The 20,536-nt window shown below is 47.6% G+C and overlaps 1 protein-coding gene across 2 annotated transcripts; it reads right to left on the bottom strand.

The window, feature by feature from the left end:
• Positions 1-1,888: 1,888 nt before the first annotated feature.
• LOC141072990 (uncharacterized) lies at positions 1,889-18,220 on the bottom strand. Of its 2 annotated transcripts, none has more exons than XM_073560257.1 (7): positions 18,112-18,220; positions 16,788-16,937; positions 13,227-13,406; positions 13,020-13,143; positions 12,839-12,936; positions 12,550-12,640; positions 1,889-3,999 (listed from the first exon to the last, which is right to left on the bottom strand). In XM_073560257.1, exons 2-7 carry the CDS (start codon positions 16,863-16,865, stop codon positions 2,498-2,500), a joined length of 2,073 nt encoding a protein of 690 aa, XP_073416358.1. In that variant the 5' UTR covers positions 16,866-16,937; positions 18,112-18,220; the 3' UTR covers positions 1,889-2,497. The 2 variants fall into 2 exon arrangements, with proteins under 2 accessions (XP_073416358.1, XP_073416359.1); XM_073560258.1 differs by having other exon boundaries at positions 12,550-12,644; positions 12,852-12,936.
• Between the last annotated feature and the right edge of the window lie 2,316 nt (positions 18,221-20,536).

Below are 20,536 nucleotides of genomic sequence, written 5' to 3'. Positions count from 1 at the left end.
AGGCCCCAGGATTTCGAAGTGCAGAGTGCACTGAATGATTAAACCCCGACACTGAGTGGGGTCGCCGTGGAAACGGGTGGGAGCTGCCAGGCGAGGGCCTTGCCATGCCCATGCAGCCGGGTACCTGGGTGTTGGTAGACGAGTCAGGTGCAGTTGAGGTCAGCAGGGAATCCATGCATGTAGACAAGCTGCAAAGATAAGTCGTGATCTTGTCCTGTTGATCCCTTAAATGGGTCACCTCTTGGCACAGTTCCATAGTCGGAGGCCTCTGGGGTCCAGCGGGTTACATGGCCGGAGCAATCTGTAACGAATGGAAGCAGAGGCACAGATGGTGAAGTTCACATTCGGTTTTTATTTTTAGAGTGGAACCTCGGGACCACGGTCCGGGGGGCTCCGAAGGGGGGCGTGACTAGTGAGCCCCAGGTATCCGTAATAAAGTCCCTCGAACAGGACCAGAGTGGAATACCTGGGGACACAGGTGCTACCTCCAGTTAGACCCCAGACACATGGCAGCTTTCCCAGCGGGACAAACGGGTAACAGATGCAACAGATCTGATGGAGCTGACCAGCAGACACCGGGAATGCATGGTGAAGCTGGCACTGGTGAGGAAGGTCCAGTTCCAGATAGACTATAGGAAGCTGGCTCCAGTAACCTTGACGTAGTCCTCGGGTTCAGATGGCGATTGGCGGAACGAGATGGCACTTGAATAGATGGATACTGATGTCATCTGAGATAGTAGAACACTGGTCATTGATACTCTGCGGAGACAAACAATATGAGCAAGTGCAAACAGATTGCTAACGTAGCGCAGACAGAACAGAGACTGAACCGGATGTAGCAATAGTAGATACTCGTTGCTCCGGCACTCTCCTATGGAGGAGAGGCCAGAAATAGTAATCAGTGTGCTACCATTGGACAATTGCTATTTTAAAAAAAAAATGAACGCTGTCCCTTTAAGAGACCAGAGGAAAGCGCGCTCACGTCCTAAGCACTCTCCCTTGAAGGCCTGCTAAGCAGCATGCCAGGAAGTGGGGTAGAGAGAAGCAACAGCAGGACGCTGAGAGCCAGACAGAGCACGAGGATCCAGACAGGGACCTCGCTGAGGTACGGGGCAGCGTGGAGACCAGGAGCAGGTGAGGGACCAGAACTGGGAGCAGCACCAGAACCAGGACCGGGTGTAACACTGTTCCTGCCTACCAGCTGTGCCTGCCAGTAGCTGCTGTTTCTGCCTACCAGCCGTACCTGTATACCAGCCATGCCTGCCAGTACCTGTATACCAGTCGTTCCTTCCCATTTCTCACCGTTCCAGTATCCTGCCCCTTTGGAGATCAACTGCCATGTCAGAGGTCTGTCCTGGAGTAGCATCTAGAAACCATCTGGAGCCAAATCTTACCACAACATCAGAGCCTACAAAGAAGAAACAGGTGTTCGCTTAATCACACCCTTCCAAGCTCCCCTCGGTCCATGGCAGTGGTTCCACTACCACGTATGTTACACACACACTTACATACACACAGACCACTACATATGCACATTTGGATACACATGCACTGTATATACATAACCTCATTTTGCAGTTCTTTCCAGGTCATGTGATTCATTACATGATCTGAAAGGTCCTTGAGCAGGTCCCTCAATGATCAGAATCTGCGTCTCCGCGTTTTCCTTTGTCACATGAAGCTGCCTCCTGTCTATAAGATGCGCTCATTTATAGAGCTAAATGTTTTCTCACTAAACGTGTTATTATCATTATTTACATAGCACCATTAATTCCATAGTGCTGTACATGAGACGGGGTTACATCAAAATACAAATATCATTTACAGTAAACACTAACAATGACAGACTGGTGTGTCTTATAATCAAAAAATACAATAAATTCTAAAGTAATTTCCTTTACTCATTTAATTATACGACTGTCTGTGATATGTTTTTGTACAATTTGTCAATAACATATAGTTTCTCCCCATCTGAGTTATTTTTGATGGTCAACAAAAAATGATTTTCCAGTAATTTATTTTTAAAATGTAAGTATAATAATGGCTTTTCCCTGGATGGGATTTTTGATCTTTAAAGGGGTTGTGCATTACTTGGACAAACTCTTCTCATTCCTTGGTGCAGTTAAAATAAAAACACTCAAATCTTCCATACTGGTGCTGTTCCAGTGATGTCTGCACTTCCTTTCAGTGTATCACTATCCCCACATTTGGACACATTGAACAATAAGAAAAAGTCAGAAAGCATATGTCCGGAGGCGGCGGGGAAAGTGAAGTGGGTGCCGACTGGGTGCAGGGCTCTTGTGATGTAACAACCTCTCATGAGCCCTGAGAAAGCGAATGCAGACACCGCTGCAACGACCCTTTAACAAGATAACATTTTTGGTTAAATCATTTCCAACATTCTGAACATGTAAAAGGCTTCTCCCCTGTGTGACTGTTTATATAGAGTTGATTTCCTTGTAAAACATTTCCCACATCAAGAACATGAAAAAGGCTTCTACCCTGTGTGACTGCTCTGGTGACTAAGAAGAGATGATTTCTTCACAAAATTTTTTCCACATTCTGAACATGAAAAAGGCTTCTCCCCTGTGTGGGTTCTCTGATGTTTAATAAGCAGAGATTTCTCCGCAAAACAGTTCTCACATTCTGAACATGAAAAAGGCTTCTCCCCTGTGTGGCTCAACTGATGTCTATTAAGATGTGATTTCTGGCTAAAACATTTCCCACATTCTGAGCAGGAAAAAGGCTTCTCCCCTGTGTGGGTTTTATGGTGCTTAACCAAACCTGATTTATGGTTAAAACATTTCCCACATTCTAAACATGAAAAAGGCTTCTCCCCTGTGTGGGTTCTTTTGTGTATAATAAGGTTAAATTTATGGTTAAAACATTTCCCACATTCTGAGCATGAAAATGGCTTCTCCCCTGTGTGAATTCTCTGGTGCTTAACAAAATCTGATTTATGGTTAAAACATTTTCCACATTCTGAACATGAAAAAGGCTTCTCTTCTGTGTGGGTTCTCTGGTGGCTATCAAGATGCACTTTCCGGTTAAAACATTTTCCACATTGTAAACAGGAAAAAGGCTTCTCCCCTGTATGAATTTTCTGGTGGCTAACTAAAGCTGATTTCTGGATGAAACATTTCCCACAATCTGAACACAAAAAAGGCTTCACCCCTGTGTGTGTTCTCTGGTGCTTAACCAAAACGCATTTCCGGTTAAACTGTTTCGCACATTCTGAGCATGAAAAAGGCTTTTCCCCTGTGTGAGTTCTCTGGTGGTCATCACGATGAGCTTTTTGATTAAAACATATCCCACATTCTGAACATGAAAAAGGCTTCTCCCCTGTATGAGTTCTTTGGTGTTTAATAAGATTCCCTTTCTGTTTAAAATATTTCCCACATTCTGAACATGAAAAAGGCTGCTCCCCTGTGTGAATTCCTTGGTGCCTAACAAAAGCTGATTTATGGATAAAACATTTTGCACATTCTGAACATGAAAATCGCTTCTCCCCTGTGTGAATTCTCTGATGACTGACAAGATTTGATTTCTGGTTAAAACATTTTTCACATTCTGTACATGAAAATGGCTTCTCCCCTGTGTGAGTTCTCTGGTGCCTGCCAAGATCTGATTTATGATTAAAACATTTCCCACACTTGGAACAAGAAAATCTATTCTCTGCTGCGTGAATTTTTTCATGTTTAAGAAAATACTTTTCGAGACAAAAGCTATTTCCATATTCTGAAAGTGAAAATGACTTCTTTGCTTTAGGATCAGCCCGTTTTTTAATGCTTATTTTGTGACTTGGATTTTCCTTTGCAGTCGGTAATGAATTAGAAAACAGGACCTGTTTCATAGGATCAGATGACAGGTCTTTGCTGTGAAGAGATGATGGTATAGCTGAAGTAATGGCATTCACTTCAATTGTATCCTGTGCGATCTCAAAATTATCTGATTTAAAAATTGAAGATGTCAGCTGTCCCTCTGATCTGGTACATTCATCTGCCAAAAACAAAAACAATTATTTTTAAATAAAATATCCTTGAATATGTTATTTTTGAACATTTCTGCTTAAACTGTCAGTAAAAATGGAAAGTTAAGGAAAAAAATGGAATTATTCATCAAGACAATGACAGTTCATAGACTAATAGAAAACTGCAAAGCATGAAACAGGGGAGCGTGGTGTTCAACTGCTGGTCTATTCTGTCTCCCAAATATGGAATAAAAAGCCACCAATGTTAGGTAGGTGAAAATAATATCAATAAAAACTTCAATTCCTAGGGAATGTGGGTGCTAACCAGGTCCCTAGAACTAGGGGTGACCTGCCCCCCAGATTACTCCTGAAGGTGGAGATGCTGGATTCATGTATCTTACTAGGCACCTAAATTAACCCTTTTCTGTCTCTTCTTCCCCCAGGGAGGGTGGAAATGTAACTGTATAGGAATGCACCAAACAGACAAACAAGGGGAAGACGGACAGGGATAAATGGAAATAACAATCATACAAAACACACTCACAAAACAACACAGTCTAACAAGGGAGTTAAAGGGAATCTGTCACCGGAAGTTGCAGGCCTATGTAAATGGCCTGAGTCCGGTCCGATGGGCGCTGTTTCTTCTTTTTTCTCCACCCCATCCGTGGCCCCCATCCACAATCTTCTCCGTTATTCTTCTCCATCATTCGCGTGTGCACAAAGCAATCATGCTTCGCGCACGCGCAGTATGCTTTGCCCAACTGCGGGCAAAGCCGAAAATCATTACTGCGCATGCGCCGGTACACTATGTCCCGGAACACAGCGAAATACTTCTGGGACATAGTGTACCGGCGCATGCGCAGTAATGATTTTCGCCTTTACCAGCAGTTGTGCAAAGCATACTGCGCGAAGCAAGATTGTTTTGCGAACGATGGAGAAAAATACCGGAGAAGAGTGAGGACGGGGGCCACGGATGGGGTGGAGAAAAAAGCTGCAGTAATCTGCTCCCTACTTCAGCCAATTGGAAAGCATCACACTCTATTAAAGCTTGAACCATATTGCCAGAAGCTGCCAGATACAGCTTTGTTCTCCTCTGGTATTTTCCTCTGTGCACAGCTCCCGGCTTGTAAATCGTCTCCTGTTGTGAAGACGGCTTGTTTACTGACTACTCTTGTGTATTCTGATTTTGTATTTTCTCAGCCCTGCTGGTTGTGACCCGGCTACCTGACTACTCCTCCCATTTTACTCCTTATAACTGCAAGTAAACCACGACCCAAGCCTAGGTGTTAGGGCTGGCGGAACGCACCAAATAATATAATAATAGTAAGGTGCGTTCGCAGCCCGGGGTCCACCGTGCAGGGATGGTAAACTGCTGCTTAGTAATGGTGGAAGTATAAAGCAGTATACAGAAGGTCACACGTGGGTTAACGCTACCCAGTGTGAACAGGACGAACTCTGTTACCTCACAGAGTCGCACTACTGCAGAACATAAATGCCGGAACCTGTTTAGCTCACAGAGCTCGGCAACGGAATGCACAGAATGCGGTCACAGAACTCTGCCCCAAGGACATGGGGTCAGAGTCCATCTAGACCTTCTGAGAGTGCGACGTCGCACCTGCGGACGCCACTATAGATGCTGACTATGGTGGAGTATCGAGCACGTGCACCGTGGCGTGCAGACCCACTGGTGGACACTGATGCCAGTCTCAGACTCTACCTCTATCTAAGCCTGGGTGCTTATCAGTCTAGGCTGCACAACACATGCGTACCAAGAGTAGGGGTTTCTTAATGAGTCACTCAACAGAGACATTCATACATGCATACAACACTCCTCATAGTCTGATAATGCAGTCTATACTAGCGCATGGCCGAGCAGCGTCCTTCCGGGACCTTCCTGCCCTTCCTGATGGTCCAATCCAAGCTGGAGAAGGACCTGAGCATGTGACCTCTGATCTCCAATGAGAGATCGTCCCACGGGCATGCTCAGTGGACCGAAAGGATGACTTAGTCCCTGGAGTAGCTCGCTGCTGATCAGCATGCGCTGCTGTAGCTGGACCAGAGGTGCCAGCAGCAACCAAACCTACAGAATGCTGGTGTGAGCAGAGCGCTGGGATCAATGAGTCTGCTGAGCAGACTCCACTGCGGCCGGAGAGGAATGGGAGACAGAAGAAGGCAAAGCTCGGGATTCCCGCTGTGCAGTGCCCGGAACCCGACGCCTAACATTACCCCCCCTCCTAGGGCCCCCTCCTCTCTGAGCCTCGCTACGCTCAAATGCTGCAATAAGAAGCGGAGTGCGGATGTTCTCCACTGGCTCCCAGGTCCGCACCTCTGGACCATGACCCTTCCAATCCACCAAATAAAACTTTTTACCACGCACCACCCTGCATCCCACGATGGCGTTGACCTCAAACTCGTCCGAAGACAGGTCGGATATCCCGGCGGATGACTCGGAAAACCGGGACAAGTGGAAGGTGTCGGAGATGGCCAAGTGTGGGGGAAGGGCCAGGCGATAGACCACTGGGTTGATCTGCTCTAGAACCTTGAAGGGGCCAATGTAGTGCGGTGCAAACTTAGTGGACTCTACCCGCAGCCTGACATTATGGGCAGAGAGCCACACTAAGTCGCCAAGGGCAAAAGTCGGAGCTGGACGCCGGTGCGTGTCGGCGGACCCCTCATTCTCTCCTTAGAGGCCCAGATGGCATCCTGAGTGCGATCCCAAATGTCCCGAGCCTCCACTGCCCAGTCTGCCACCCTGGAACCAGTGGACAACACTGGCATCGGGACAGGAACGCGCGGATGCTGGCCGTAGTTAAGGAGGAATGGGGTCTGACCGGTGGAATCGGCAACAGCGTTGTTCAGGGCAAATTCTCCTCACGGTAGTAAGGATGCCCAGTCATCCTGCCTGGCCGAGACAAAATGTCGCAGGTATATGACCAGAGTTTGGTTAGCTCTCTCAACCAACCCGTTCGTCTCGGGGTGATACACAGAAGACAAATTTAGCTCAGTACTGAGCAGACTGCAGAGCTCCCTCCAAAACCGGGACGTGAACTGGGGACCCCGGTCACTAACTATATTGTCCGGCATACCGTGCAAGCGAAACACGTGTTTTATGAACAACGCCGCCAGGCCTCGGGCAGAAGGCAGCCGCAAGAGTGGCACCAGGTGCACCATTTTAGAAAAATGATCTGTGACCACCCAGATGACCGTGCTGCCACTGGACTTGGGCAGACCGACCACGAAATCCATGCCGACCATCTCCCAAGGTCTGTCCGCCACCGGTAGGGGGTAAAGTAGTCAGGCCTGTCTCTGCCTAGAGGACCTGTTTTGGGCACAGGAGACACATGCCCGAATGTACTCTCCCACCTCCCGAGCCATATGCGGCCACCAATATGTCCTTGCTAGGAGTTCTGTGGTCCGCTTCGTCCCAAAGTGACCGGCCACCCTAGACGCGTGAGCCCACGAGAGGACCTCTGGCCGCAGGCGGGTAGGGACAAAAGTCTTGCCCGGCGGCACTGACTCGAGAGCGACCGGAGCCACGATCCTCAGACTCTCGGAGGTGACGATTAGCTGAGGCTCAGCCTCCTCCTCATCCGCTGACACCACGAAGCGAGAGTGGGCATCAGCCCGGACGTTCTTCTCACCGGACAGAAAATGCAGGTTGAAACGGAAACGGGAGCAGAAAAGTAACCATCTGGCCTGGCGAGAGTTCAGACGCTGGGCCGTTTGCAAGTACACCAGATTTTTATGGTCGGTGTACACCTGAAAGGGGAACCGAGCTCCCTCCAGATGTCTCCACTCAGAGAAGGCCAATTTCATTGCCAGCAGCTCCCTGTCCCCGATGGAGTAGTTTCTCTCCGCCGGTGAAAAGGTCCTGGAGAAGAAGCAGGGATGCTTCCGACCTTGAGCATCCTTCTGAAAAAGGACTGCTTCAGCACCGATGGACGAGGCATCTACCTCTAGGATGAAGGGTTTATCCACATTGGGACGGTGGAGGATAGGAGCGCCAGCAAAGTGGGTCTTGATGGCGGAGAAGGTCTCGGAGACTTGTTCTGACCATACCTTGGGATTGGCTCCCTTTTTGGCGAGGGCGACCAAGGGAGCCACTAAGGTGAAGAAGTGGGAAATTAATTAACAAACCCCAAAAAGCGCTGCACCGCCTTAAGGGAGTGGGGTTCTTGCCACTCCATTACCGCCTGCAATTTGGCAGGATCCATAGCCAAACCCTGGGCCAAGATGATATAGCCTAGGAACGGCAAGGACTCCTGCTCAAACTGGCACTTCTCCAACTTGGCGTAGAGAGAGTTCGCTCACAGGTGGTCGAAGACCTTGCAAACGTCTCTCCGGTGGGAGGCCAAATCTGGAGAAAAGATAAGAATGTCATCCAGATAGACCACCACTGAGGTGGAGAGCACATCCCGGAAGACATCATTCACAAAGTCTTGGAAGATGGCTGGGGCTTTACAGAGGCCGAAGGGCATGACCAAATACTCATAGTAGCCATCCATGGTGTTAAAGGTAGTCTTCCATTCGTCCCCTTTGCGAATACGTATCAGGTTGTAAGCCCCTCGTAGATCTAGCTTGGAGAAGATCCTCGCCCCACACAACCTGTCGAACAACTAAGATATCAGGGGCAGAGGGTATTTGTTCTTAACGGTTATAGCGTTAAGACCCCTGTAATTGATACAAGGACGCAGCTCTCCACTCTTCTTCTGCACAAAGAAGAATCCCACCCCCGCTGGTGACACCGACTTCCTAATAAACTCTCTTGCTAGGTTCTCTCTGATATATTGTGACATGGCCTCCATCTCCGGGAGAGACAGGGGATACACGCGACCTCGAGGAGGCTCCGCACCTGGCAAAAGGTCTATAGGACAGTCGTAGGGGTGATGGGACGGAAGGGTCTCTGACGCCTTTTTAGAGAATACATCCGCGCACTGTTGGTAGTGCCATAGGAGTGCGGAAAGATCCGCAGGGACCTCGGTAGAGACTACCTGAACGCACTCCCTCACGCATTTACCCTCGCAGGACTTGCTCCAGGCAAGTATTCTCCCCAAGGACCACTCTATGTGCGGAGAGTGGCAACGTAACCAGGGAACTACTAGGAGAACCTGATCGATGCCCTCGGGTATAATGAGGAGAGACAAGGTCTCGTGGTGGGACGGCGACAACGATAGCCTAAGGGGAGCAGTCTGGTGTGTAATTTGGGAGGGCAGAGTCGAGCCGTTCACCACCCTGATGGTAACGGGGTGAGGTAGCAGCACCAAAGGAACTGCATGCCGTTGGGCGAAGGCAGAAGACATAAAATTGCCCTCCGCCCCAGAGTCCACGCAGACCTCTACGTCCAGGGTGGACGCTCCACTCTCTAACGTCCCTTTAAAGGACAGCTTGGAGGAGAAAGTTCCCGTGTCTAGTAGGCCTCCTCCAATTACCACTAGACGCAGGCATTTCCCGACCGCTGTGGGCACCTGTTGGCCAGGTGACCAGGCTGTTGACACTGGAAACAGAGGATGGGAGTACGCACCAAGCCGGACTTGGTGCCCGTGCGAGACACCTCCATGGCCTCAGGAGGCATGATCCCCTGATCAAGAGGTTCCAGGGGTTTAGAAAAGATGGGAGCTAACTTAACCCTCAATCTGGACTGGGAGCGCTCCATGCCGCGCTCCATGAAACGGAGATATATGCGGGTGGGGATGGTAATGAGCTCCTCGAGATTAACGGGGACCTCCCTGGTAGCCTAGGAGCATCCTTGATGTGCTCCGCCAAACCCCTCCAGAAAACTGGTATGAGCACCTTGTCAGGCCATTCCAATTCGGAAGCCAGTGTCTGGACGGCGTAATGGCTAACCGAAAAGGAACCCTGTGTTAGTGCTAACAACAGCAGCGCGGTGTCATGTGTGACCCGTGGCCCCAGAAAAACCTGTTTCAGGGAGACCAGGAACTGGGAGGCACTCTGTACCACGGGGTCACCACGCTCCCACAGTGGGGTGGCCCATTTCAGAGCCCTGCCCGACAGGAGGGAGATGACGAATCCCACCTTAGCCCTTTCTGAGGGGAATCGTGTGGCCAACAGCTCAAGCTGGATAGAGCACTGGCTTACGAAACCCCTGCAGGAAGTGCTGTCACCAGAGAACTTGTCGGGCAGCGGGAGACGGGACAAAGTCTGAGCAGGTATGGACGTAGAGGCGCAGGAGACAGCTTCTGCAGCTGCCTGAACAGCGACTGCAGTGACATCCGCAGCTGAGGCTGACCGCTCGAGAGCTGACAACCTGCCCTCCAGCTGCTGGGCATATCTTTGCAGACGCTGCTCGTCCGTCATTACTAGCCAGACCCTGGCGCTAGTATAATGTTAGGGCTGGCAGAACGCACCAAATAATATAATAATAGTAAGGTGCGTTCGCAGCCCGGGATCCACAGAACAGGGGTGGTAAACTGCTGCTTAGTAATGGCGGAAGTATAAAGCGGTATACAGAAGGTCACACGTGGGTTAACGTCAGCCAGTGTGAACAGGACGAACTCTGTTACCTCACAGAGCCGCACTACCGCAGAACATCAATACTGGAACCTGTTTAGCTCACAGAGCTCAGCAACGGAACACACAGAATGTGGTCACAGAACTCTGCCCGAAGGACATGGGGTCAGAGTTCCTCTAGACCTTCTGAGCGCGCGGTGTCGCACCTGCGGAAGCCACTATAGACGCTGACTATGGTGGAGTATCGAGCACGTGCACCATGACGTGCAGACCCACCGGTGGACACTGATGCCAGTCTCAGACTCTACCTCTACCTACACCTAAGCCTGGGCGCTTAACAGGCTAGGCTGCACAACACATGCGTACCAAGGGTAGGGGTTTCTTAATGAGTCATTCACCAGAGACATTCATACATGCATACAATACTCCTCATAGTCCGATAATGCAGTCTATACTAGCGCATGGCCGAGCGGCCATGCGAACCTTTTATAGCAGCGTCCTTCCGGGACCTTCCTGATGGTCCAAATCCAAGCTGGAGACGGACCTGAGCATGTGACCTCCGATCTCCAATGAGAGATCGTCCCACGGGCATGCTCAGTGGACCGAAAGGAGGACTTAGTCCCTGGAGTAGCTCGCTGCTGAACAGCATGCGTTGCTATAGCTGGACCAGAGGTGGCAGCAACAACCAAACCTACAGAATGCTGGTGTGAGCAGAGCGCTGGGATCGATGAGTCTGCAGAGCAGGCTCCACTGCGGCCGGAGAGGAACGGGAGACCGAGGAAGGCAAAGCTCGGGATTCCCGCTGTGCAGCGCCCGGAAACCGACGCCTAACACTAGGGATCTCTGTGTAAGTCTAGATCCATGTAGAGGGGTTAAAGGATGATGAGCAAAAACTGTCTGTCTATTTTAGTGAAATCTCTCTAAGGTAAATAGAGTGTGTGGCTCAGATGAGTTTCAAGGAGAAATATTAGACATTCAAAGAGAACTTTGAGTGCAGAGCTGAGGTGTCCTAAATTTAGCTCTTGGGTATTTGGAAGAGGTAATGGAGACCCTTTTTTAAAGACAATCAGGGAGTTACAGACGAACATAACTGAAGTAGGCCAATCCCACCACAATCAAACTATCATACGTAATGAACCCATAACAAAGGACATAGAATTAAAAAAAAAGTTACATCCCCAAAAACAACGTATCTATGACGTTAAAACTTCAACACTAAACCGGAGTTGCACTCATTTATGGTGGAATATTGGAGCTACTATGAGTCCTGACCAGAACAGTAGAGAAAGTATTTGTGCTTCTCATTTGTGCAGTAATCTGAATTCCTTATGATCAAAGACACAATGTAATTTATGATGTGTAGTGAATCCATGAAAACAGGGCTCGAGCCATGCCAACACATCTCATGAAAGCATGAATTAACTTATATGACATCCATCAGCCACACACAGCTTAGAGATATATCATATCACAGATGTAAAGTTTTTTTTTTGTATGTAGTTTATCACAATCCTGTTTAACATTAGTACGTTTTAAAAGAAACTGAAAAGTTAGGATAAAGGAACTCTGTTGTTATTGTACAGAAATTCACACTTGGCCTCACTGCACATTTAATTTTGTCGATCATAAAAGTGAAGTTTGGCCAGAAAGACTGGACCTGGTCTTGTAGGGACCATATGATCACATTCATCAGCACAGAAGGGAGATTCATCCAGTAAGATATCAGGGATCTAGGAAGCCAGTAGCATCATTACCCTCCGCTTTCTCTTATAGGTCCATCATATCTTTCTTCAAGTGATTTTCTAACTTGTCAGCACATTCTATGTACGCTGTCATTTGGCTTTGTAGTTTACAGATCTGGGCAGGCAAGGGTCAGCATCTTCTAATCCCAGGGGGTAGATGGATACTCCAGGTTGTAAGTTCTACAGAAAAGGGCTTTCAATGCCCAAAGGCATTTGAACAGTTTTGGGTGGAGGAGAATGTTGTGGTCTAGAGGCAAAATGGTGATTACTTGATTGTGATATGAACTACAGTATAACATCGATAAAGCAGCAACAGCCGATGACTGAGAAGAATCTGTGACTTCTCTGCATTTAGTGGTTACTACTCACCTGGGTAGTCATATGTAGGAAACTCCTCTTTACACCGCTCTTCACCCCTCACATATGTCTTTGTAGTATTGACATTGGTCAGATCTTCACCCTGAAACAAATATTGTAAAAGTCACAGACAGATGGAGAAGTCACATCTATGATCAGCTCTAATCCTGCCATCTCCACCGTTCTCATTACACAAGTATAAAACATATAATACTGGTGGATAAAACAAGACTGAGCACAAGACCTTCACAGCCGTCTACACATCATAGGGGAGATCTCATGACACCTTCTCTCCATCTACCTGAGGATCCTGAGGAAAATTGGGATCTTCTTGTTTACAGTCCTGTGGAAGAAGAGGACGGGGACATCTCCCTGGTGTTGTCCTCTTACTGGATAGATCTGGAGGAAACACATACAGGGACTGAATTCATTCATTACATACAGATAATTATAGGCCGTGTGTATTTAGTCCTGTCTATTACCTGGTGATGTGAGGGGCTGGGGAACCTCCATCATGAAGTCCTTGTACAATTCTTTGTGTCCTTCTAAATACTCCCACTCCTCCATGGAGAAATAGACGGCGAAATCCTGACACCTTATAGGAACCTGACACATAGAATGATACCGTCATCCCTCCGATCCCTTCATAGTGTTACTGTATAATGTCCCAGCATTCCCAGCAGTGTCACCTCTCCAGTCAGCAGCTCAATCATCTTGTAGGTGATTTCTAGGATCTTCTGGTCATTGATGTCCTCATGTATCAGGGGGTGAGGTGGAGGCCCTGTGATTGGACTCAGGGTTCTTCCCCATCCCTCAGACACAGGGTCCTGACAGCGCTCACTAGAGGTTATCTTCACTACTGTGTAATCCTGGTTATGGAGAGACACATTAATAAATCTCACTACAGACATTTTCAGAGTCCTCACCTCTCCAGTTCTGTCCATCTGTTATTCCCATAAATAAGAATTACTAATTATATGAGGATGTCCAGTAATCAAAAGGGGCAGGCACTGCACAACAGATAAACCAACAAAATCGGACTCACATATCTCAAAATGCCGAATGAACAGATCCAGAAAGTAGCTAATATTAAAAATTGCAATACTTTATTTATAATAAGATTAAAAACCTAAAACATGATAAAATCATAAGAATGAGTATATGGTATCAGAGCGCCCTAACTAGGGAGGACATTGAACTGCATGCTGAACATCCGACAATACAAACAGCAATATTAAACTCTGGCCAATAAAATAAAAGTCAGTGACATGTAAGAGCTCAGATAATGCACAGCGAATCAAGCTGCCATGTTAGAGCAAGATATAAAAAATTTTGTTTTATTATATTCTTTTCTATTAGATTTTATGTGTATCACTTAGTGGTGCTAATATATAATTCTGAGACACTTTAGTTTATTCATGTCCCCCATATATTTACAGGTTGAGAATTTATTGCAGTTTCAGCCTGTCATATTAGGATTATTATCATGCTAGCACTGTCACTTTATCCTCACATTAGGATTGTGGGAATCATGGTTGTTTTACTAAACTATTCTAATAATTGAGCTGTCACTGTTGAATAATAGAAGTAGTTTTTCATAATAAATCTTTAATAGCTATTTTCTTTACTAATAACAGTGGCTATTTCTATAGATTATTTTTATTATCTTTTTGTAAGGGTTAATAATAGATAAGAAGCACAGTCACTTTTATTTCTTTTTATTCACAATACTTTATTACTTTTTCACCATTCATTATGCACCAATACTGACACTGGTTAAAATGGCTGTTGTATACAGTCTGCTCCATACACATATATACAGTGTCTTGTGAAAGTATTCGGCCCTCTGGAACTTTTCAACCTTTTCCCACATATCATGCTTCAAACATAAAGATACCAAATATTAATTTTTGGTGAATAATCAACAACAAGTGGGACACAATTGTGAAGTTGAACGAAAATTATTGGTTATTTTAAATTTTTGTGGAAAGTCAAAAACTGAAAAGTGGGGCGTGCAATATTATTCGGCATCTTTAACTTAATACTTTGTTGCGCCACCTTTTGCTGCGATTACAGCTGCAGTCGCTTGGGATATGTCTCTATCAGTTTTGTACATCGAGAGACTGAAATTCTTGCCCATTCTTCCTTGGCAAACAGCTCGGGCTCAGTGAGGTTGGATGGAGATCGTTTGTGAACAGCAGTTTTCAGCTCTTTCCACAGATCCTCGATTGGATTCAGGTCTGGACTTTGACTTGGCCATTCTAACACCTCGATACGTTTATTTGTGAACCATTCCATTGTAGATTTTGCTTTATGTTTGGGATCATTGTCTTGTTGGAAGACAAATCTCCGTCGCTGTCTCAGGTCTTTTGCAGACTCCAACAGGTTTTCTTCAAGAATGATCCTGTATTTGGCTCCATCCATCTTCCCATCAATTTTAACCATCTTCCCTGTCCCTGCTGAAGAAAAGCAGGCCCAAACCATGATGCTGCCTCCACCATGTTTGACAGTGGGGATGGTGTTTTCAGGGTGATGAGCTGTGTTGTCTTTACGCCAAACATATCGTTTGGCATTGTTGCCAAAAGTTCGATTTTGGTTTCATCTGACCAGAGCACCTTCTTCCACATGTTTGGTGTGCCTCCCAGGTGGCTTGTTGCAAACTTTAAACAACACTTTTTATGGATATCTTTGAGAAATGGCTTTCTTCTTGCCACTCTTCCATAAAGGCCAGATTTGTGCACTGTATGACTGATTGTTGTCCTATGGACAGACTGTCCCAGCTCAGCTGTAGATCTCTGCAGTTCATCCAGAGTGATCATGGACCTCTTGCTGCACCTCTGATCAGTCTTCTCTTTGTTTGAGATGAAAGTTTAGAGGGACGGCCAGGTCTTGGTAGATTTGCAGTGGTATGATACTCCTTCCATTTCAATATGATCGCTTGCACATTGCTCCTTGGGATGTTTAAAGTTTTGGAAATCATTTTGTATCCAAATCCGTCTTTAAACTTTTCCACAACAGTATCACGGACCTGCCTGTTTTCCTTGGTCTTCAAGATGCTCTCTGTGCTTCAAACAGAACTCTGAGACTATAACAGAGCAGGTGCATTTATACGGAGACTTGATTACACACAGGTGGATTATATTTATCATCATTAGTCATTTAGGACAACATTGGATCATTCAGAGATCCACAATGAACTTCTGGAGTGAGTTTGCTGCACTGAAAGTAAAGGGGCCGAATAATATTGCACGCCCCACTATTCAGTTTTTGAATTTCCACAAAAAATTTAAAATAACCAATAAATTTCATTCAACTTCACAATTGTGTTCCACTTGTTGTTGATTCTTCACCAAAAATTTACATTTGGTATCTTAGGTTTGAAGCATGATATGTGGGAAAAGGCTGAAAAGTTCCAGTGGGCTGAATACTTTCACAAGGCACTGTATATATGGCCTTTTGTCTATCTCTCCCTACCTAGTGTGTCTGCGGCTCTTTTCTTGGCCTCCGCACTGTGTCCATGCGCTCAACCCTTCTCCTGCACACTTCCGGATGCGTCTTCACACCGGACCGCTTGTGTTCCAACATGCGTTCCGGTGGGCGCATGTCCGGAAGTGAAGTGTATACAGGGGAGTTGGGAAGGGTTTTCATGTGCCGCAATGTCCGGTAAGACAATCATCTTAATGTTTGCGGTCACATTTCTTCACTTGGTTTTGTTACTGGTGCCTACTTACTATATAATCCCCACGTCTGCCCACCCCAGACACCCCCCCCCCCCCCCCCCTGGAAGAAGCTGGATGCAAAACGTGCGTTGGGGTGAGGAGGGACACTGAGGTTTCTGTGTGGCTGCAATCTTCACCACTTTACCTGCTGTCCTGGTAATATGTACTGCTTATTTTTTATACATTCTTGTTCTAACATGGCAGCTTGATTCGCTGTGCATTATCTGAGCTCTTACATGTCACTGACTTTCATTTTATTGACCAGAGTTTAATATTGCTGTTTGTATTGTCGGATGTTCAGCACGCAGTTCAATGTCCCCCCTAGTTAGGGCGCTCTGATACCATATACTCATTCTTATTGATATTATCATGTGTTAGGTCTTTAATCTTATTATAAATAAAGCATTGTAATTTTTAATATTAGCTACTTTCTGGATCTCTTCATTCAGCATTTTGAGATATGTGAGTCCGATTTTGTTGGTTTAACAATAGATAAGAATGATGTAATGTGACGTCATCAGGATCTCTCACCTCTCCAGTAAGCCGGAAGAGGATCTCTAGGGTGAGGTGTAATATCCCCTCCGTCATCTTGTCTCTGTCCATATCCATCCTTGATGGGTAAATCAGGAAAATTCTCTTATATAGAAGATCTTCACTGAGAGGATCCGATATTGTAGAGAACTGAATGAGAAGAAGATGAGCCGATGTAACATGATAAAAATCCTGTGTAATAATACAATTACTGGAGATAATAAGGGAAACATACGAGGAGATTTATTATTTTACAGTATTTAGTTTCCTTCTTTACATCTACTAATAAAACCTATATATTTAGGCCACAGACAACAAGCAGTTTCTTCCTCGGAGTCGGCAGCTGAATACGTTCCTCATAGACTCATCTTCCATAACGCTAATTCTCGTCTCATTTCCCGACACTGGAATCGGCATTAGCAATACTGCAGGAGATATTCATTACACGGGACAGGAGAAATAACTACTTCATGGTGAGGACGACATCTTCATCTCCTACTACGGCTCTAGAAACATATTTGGCCAGAGTCCGTCACTGACTCCATCCCCACCGGCCGTCTATATGAAGGTTTCCCGTCTTCCCCGCACTGTAATCTTCTATCACGTTAGATCTCAGGTCTGAGTCACACACAGAAGTTTGAGGCTTTTAGAAAAGATTTTTTGTTTCCACAAACACCGAGGACAGAAATGATCTGATCCCAAAGTCTCCATGTACAGGGGTTTATTCATATGGTCGGGATATGATGGGTTTTTTTTATTTAGCATTTCCCCACAGGCTTCTATATATTATATTAAAAACACCCAAACAAAAAACAGATGTTAAAATGTTAAAAAAAATGTACACATTGTGGGGGGATGACTGTAAAGTGAGAACATTATACTGTGTGTGGCAAGAAAGGGGCAACTTACTGCATCAAGAATGAGGATAAGGGAGGATTTATTATCTAGTGGTCTGGGTGGTAACATATTGTATGGGGCATCTTGTAATATCATCCCGTGTATGGAGGAAAGCGGTACGGGGGGAACATTATACTGTGTGGGGGCCAAGAAAGGGGAACTGTACTATGAGAGCAACTCGTTTCCTTCACAAACCCCCTAAATATAACATTTCTCTACCAACCTCCCAATCTGTGACTCTTCGGGGTAAATCGCTCTCTCACCATTGGATTAGAGCTGATACTATGGAGCTAAAGTGACTAAACAGACTTTCTGTCCCCTCCATAAAGGGGCACTTTCCCGTGTTTGCCAGAACTGTCCAAGGATTATTAGAGGGGATAGTTTCCCCCCAATTAGAAGGGACACCTGTGGATATTGGGGTCTTTACCTGCTACAGTCCTGGTGTGGAGCCTCCACCCGCAGAGCCGCACTCCACATATATGGCTGCTCTGTGCGCACAGGACCTGTGATGAGGTCACAGGAGGGGAGGAGTCAGGGGTCACATGATCAGGGGCCTCAGTGTATACAGGACTGTGCTGTGCTGGTTGTCATGGTGCTGGATAAGGGGAAGTTTATGTGTGGGGTCAGGAGGGGTTTACAGGGTGGATGTAGCAGAGCCGTGTGTGTACGAGGTGTACGGAGCTGAGTCGTGTGTGTACGAGGTGCACGGAGCGGAGCCGTGTGTGTACGAGGTGTACGGAGCGGAGCCGTGTGTGTACGAGGTGTACGGAGCGGAGCCGCGTGTGTACGAGGTGTACGGAGCGGAGCCGTGTGTGTACGAGGTGTATGGAGCGGAGCCGTGTGTGTACGAGGTGCACGGAGCGGAGCCGTGTGTGTACGAGGTGTACGGAGCGGAGCCGCGTGTGTACGAGGTGTACGGAGCGGAGCCGTGTGTGTACGAGGTGTATGGAGCGGAGCCGTGTGTGTACGAGGTGCACGGAGCGGAGCCGTGTGTGTACGAGGTGTACGGAGCGGAGCCGCGTGTGTACGAGGTGTACAGAGCGGAGCCGTGTGTGTACGAGGTGTATGGAGCGGAGCCGTGTGTGTACGAGGTGTACGGAGCGGAGCCGCGTGTGTACGAGGTGTACGGAGCGGAGCCGTGTGTGTACGGAGCGGAGCCGTGTGTGTACGAGGTGTACGGAGCGGAGCCGTGTGTACGAGGTGTACGGAGCGGAGCCGTGTGTGTACGAGGTGTACGGAGCGGAGCCGTGTGTGTACGAGGTGTACGGAGCGGAGCCGTGTGTGTACGAGGTGTAGGGAGCGGAGCCGTGTGTGTACGAGGTGTACGGAGCGGAGCCGCGTGTGTACGAGGTGTACGGAGCGGAGCCGTGTGTGTACGGAGCGGAGCCGTGTGTGTACGAAGTGTACGGAGCGGAGCCGTGTGTGTACGAGGTGTACGGAGCGGAGCCGTGTGTGTACGAGGTGTACGGAGCGGAGCCGTGTGTGTACGAGGTGTACGGAGCGGAGCCGTGTGTGTACGAGGTGTACGGAGCGGAGCCGTGTGTGTACGAGGTGTACGGAGCGGAGCCGTGTGTGTACGAGGTGTACGGAGCGGAGCCGTGTGTACGAGGTGTACGGAGCGGAGCCGTGTGTGTACGAGGTGTACGGAGCGTAGCCATGTGTACGAGGTGTACGGAGCAGAGCCGTGTGTGTATGAGGTGTACGGAGCGGAGCCGTGTGTGTACGAGGTGTACGGAGCGGAGCCGCATGTGTACGAGGTGTACGGAGCGGAGCCGTGTGTGTACGAGGTGTACGGAGCGGAGCCGCATGTGTACGAGGTGTACGGAGCGGAGCCGCATGTGTACGAGGTGTACGGAGCGGAGCCGTGTGTGTACGAGGTGTACGGAGCGTAGCCATGTGTACGAGGTGTACGGAGCAGAGCCGTGTGTGTATGAGGTGTACGGAGCGGAGCCGTGTGTGTACGAGGTGTACGGAGCGGAGCCGCATGTGTACGAGGTGTACGGAGCGGAGCCGTGTGTGTACGAGGTGTACGGAGCGGAGCCGCATGTGTACGAGGTGTACGGAGCGGAGCCGTGTGTGTACGAGGTGTACGGAGCGTAGCCGTGTGTACGAGGTGTACGGAGCGGAGCCGCATGTGTATGAGGTGTACGGAGCGTAGCCGCACGAGACGTACAGAGCGGAGCGTATGCGAGGCGTACGGAGCAGAGCCATGTGCGCGCGCAGAGCGGAGCTGTGTGTGCAGGGCCAGTTTTAGGCAAAGTGGGGCCCTAGGCAAAGTTTAAAATGGGGCCCCAAATGCTAACATATTGCACATCACACAGAAGCATTTCAATTGTATTTACATGTGCTGAGTTCAGGCCGCTAAATGAGTGTGATCGACAATATTTATGTTGTTCAACACTAGTTTCCTGGTCTCTTTCCACCGTCTGAGAAAGAATGATGGGGACAGAAAGATCACTAATGGATCAATCTGTCCCCATACAGTATCATGTTATCAGCAGCACATCTACAGTTTACACCCCATAGTCCTCTATATAGTATAATACACTCCTCAGTCCTCCATATAGTATAATACACTCCTCATAGTGCTCCATATAGTATAATACACCGCCAGTCATCCATGTAGTGTTATTGCCTGGCGGAACGCACCAAATAATAAAGATGGTATTTAGGTGCATTTGCAGCCCGGGGTCCACTGTGCAGAGGTATTAACTGCTGCTCGGTAATGGCGGACGTTATATGGCGGTATAATAGGGAAACACACAAGGTTAACCTCACCCAGTGTGAACGGAAGTGGACTCTTACCTCACAAAGCTGCACAACTGCCAAATATAAATGCCGTAGCCTGTTTA

Source organism: Dendrobates tinctorius, unplaced genomic scaffold (genome assembly GCF_039654945.1).
Source record: "Dendrobates tinctorius isolate UK_male_01 unplaced genomic scaffold, ASM3965494v1 ptg000294l, whole genome shotgun sequence".
In the NCBI taxonomy this organism is placed as follows: Eukaryota; Metazoa; Chordata; class Amphibia; order Anura; family Dendrobatidae; genus Dendrobates; species Dendrobates tinctorius.
Note: the sequence above shows the minus strand (reverse complement) of the source record. Positions and strands in the feature narration are given on the sequence as shown.

Excerpts from the sequence above, each read along its gene's own strand:
- LOC141072990 (XM_073560257.1), bottom strand. The coding sequence starts at position 16,865 with ATGGATATGGACAGAGACAAGATGACGGAGGGGATATTACACCTCACC. Across the intron at positions 13,144-13,226 it reads TTGAGCTGCTGACTGGAGAG|GTTCCTATAAGGTGTCAGGA; the intron begins GTGACACTGCTG and ends TCTATGTGTCAG. Across the intron at positions 4,000-12,549 it reads TCCTACATATGACTACCCAG|ATGAATGTACCAGATCAGAG; the intron begins GTGAGTAGTAAC and ends TGTTTTTGGCAG.